The sequence below is a fragment of the Lipotes vexillifer genome, unplaced genomic scaffold, assembly GCF_000442215.2.
Source record: "Lipotes vexillifer unplaced genomic scaffold, Lipotes_vexillifer_v1.1 scaffold942, whole genome shotgun sequence".
In the NCBI taxonomy this organism is placed as follows: domain Eukaryota; kingdom Metazoa; phylum Chordata; class Mammalia; order Artiodactyla; family Lipotidae; genus Lipotes; species Lipotes vexillifer.
In genome coordinates, this window is record NW_006798282.1 from 472,685 (window position 1) to 474,287 (window position 1,603).

Sequence of the window (1,603 nt, forward strand, 5' to 3'; positions counted from 1 at the left end):
CCGCCCCCCCCCCCACTCTCAGCTCCCCAAACCCTTCTTCAGGCACAGCCCTCCCTGTGTCTCATTTCTGTTCCTTTGGAGGCTTCCCCGGCTTCTAATCCACCCTTCAAGCTTTAGTGTAATGAAAGAGATACCGAGATATTGCCTAATATCTCTGTCCTACTGGATGAAAGCTCCAGGACACGGAAACAGTGTCAGCCCCAAGAGATGGCCTAGGGGACCTGGAGCCCTGTCCTGACTTCCCCTAAGGCAGGCAGTCACCACCACTGACAACAGCGCAGCTTCCCAGTTCACCCAGACTCCATCTGAAGCCTCCCGTGGAGAAGGAGCCATGGCTGAGCTGGCCCAATGTGGTATCCCAGCCAAGTTCAGGGCCCAGGCACCGGGCCGTGTCCCACCAGGCCTCTGGATTTATCCCAGGAGGGGCCCTGGCTCTCTTGGTTCATGTTCATACTTCTCACTTCCTGGGAGGCAAACTGACTGTTTCGTCAGGGCTGGGGAGCCTGACGCACACAGGGACCTGTGGCAGTATTATCAGGAGGCGACACATTCCTTTGGAGACAATTTTCACCTGACTTGGTCCACAGAAGATGCTCACACTCACATCAAACCTACCATGGTGAAGACCTCCAGTGGCTTGGAGATGGCCAAGTGACCACTACAGAGCAGGGCCAAGCTGCCCATGGCGTGGGGGCGAGGTGCTCCCCGAAGGCCTCACCCATGGCTCACCACCCACACCGGCCTGCCCTTGGGGCCTGCCTGGTCCTCACTCACTTTCCCTCAGGCCCTGCAGTGCGGTGAGGTAGCGGAAGCCCAGGTACAGCCCAGAATCTATCTTTGAGGGGATCCTCAAAAACCCAAGGGCAGAGTCTTTGAACAGCAGGTCCTTCTGCCCATAAGGAGAGCCAAAGAGCTGGAACCCCTGTCGAGTGCTTTTTCCAAACTTCTCCTAATTAAGGGAAAAGAGAATTATGATGTCAGTGGTAAATAGGAAACAAAAACACGATGTTGAAAAAGAACATCTGGAACTTAGGGATGACTCTGAGAGGAGGAACCTTGGTTGACTTCCTCCCATAGAGGGACTCAAGCCATCCCTGTGACATAGCTCAGTTATGGCTTCATCTTTAACAAGCTGCTGGGTTCCAAGCACCTTAGAGTCCTGAGAATATTGCACTGTCCTCCCCCTGCTTCTACTCCAGCCCATGAGACACCACCAGTCCGTAATGCTAGAAGGGGCTTCCTTGTTCCTGCTGTGTGGAGTATGGCCTAGAGACAGGCAAGCCACTGCATCTGTAGTGAGGCTACAGAGGGGACTTTTGCAGTGGCGGGTAGTTAGGGGAAGAAGGATGGAAACCCCACCACCACCAAATCCAAGCAGGTTAGGGGTACTCTGGGTGGGGATACCTGTGCCTTGAGGAGAAGCTTCCAGATCAAGTCCTCCTTGCCATCCACACTTCGGGCCACAACAGCATGAGAAGGGATCTGGGCTAGGTGGCACTCCTTGAATGCATCCACTGGCTTCCGAGTATTGTTTGGGCAGAGCAGCTCATACTGGTCCCTGTCAGCCTTCTCTGGCAGGTTCTCTAGGGGAAGAGGGAGGGGG

General features: G+C 54.8%; 1 protein-coding gene across 4 annotated transcripts in view; it reads right to left on the reverse strand.

Annotated features, from left to right (window-relative positions):
* Positions 1–1,603, reverse strand: part of LTF (lactotransferrin) — a 29,479-nt gene that overhangs the window by 16,842 nt on the left and 11,034 nt on the right. For all 4 annotated transcript variants that reach the window (XM_007470250.1, XM_007470248.1, XM_007470251.1 and 1 more), the window contains 2 exons: positions 1,405–1,583; positions 775–949 (listed from right to left, as the gene is read on the reverse strand). In XM_007470250.1, coding sequence (XP_007470312.1) covers positions 775–949; positions 1,405–1,583 — 354 coding nt within the window. The remainder of the gene's footprint in view (positions 1–774; positions 950–1,404; positions 1,584–1,603) is intronic.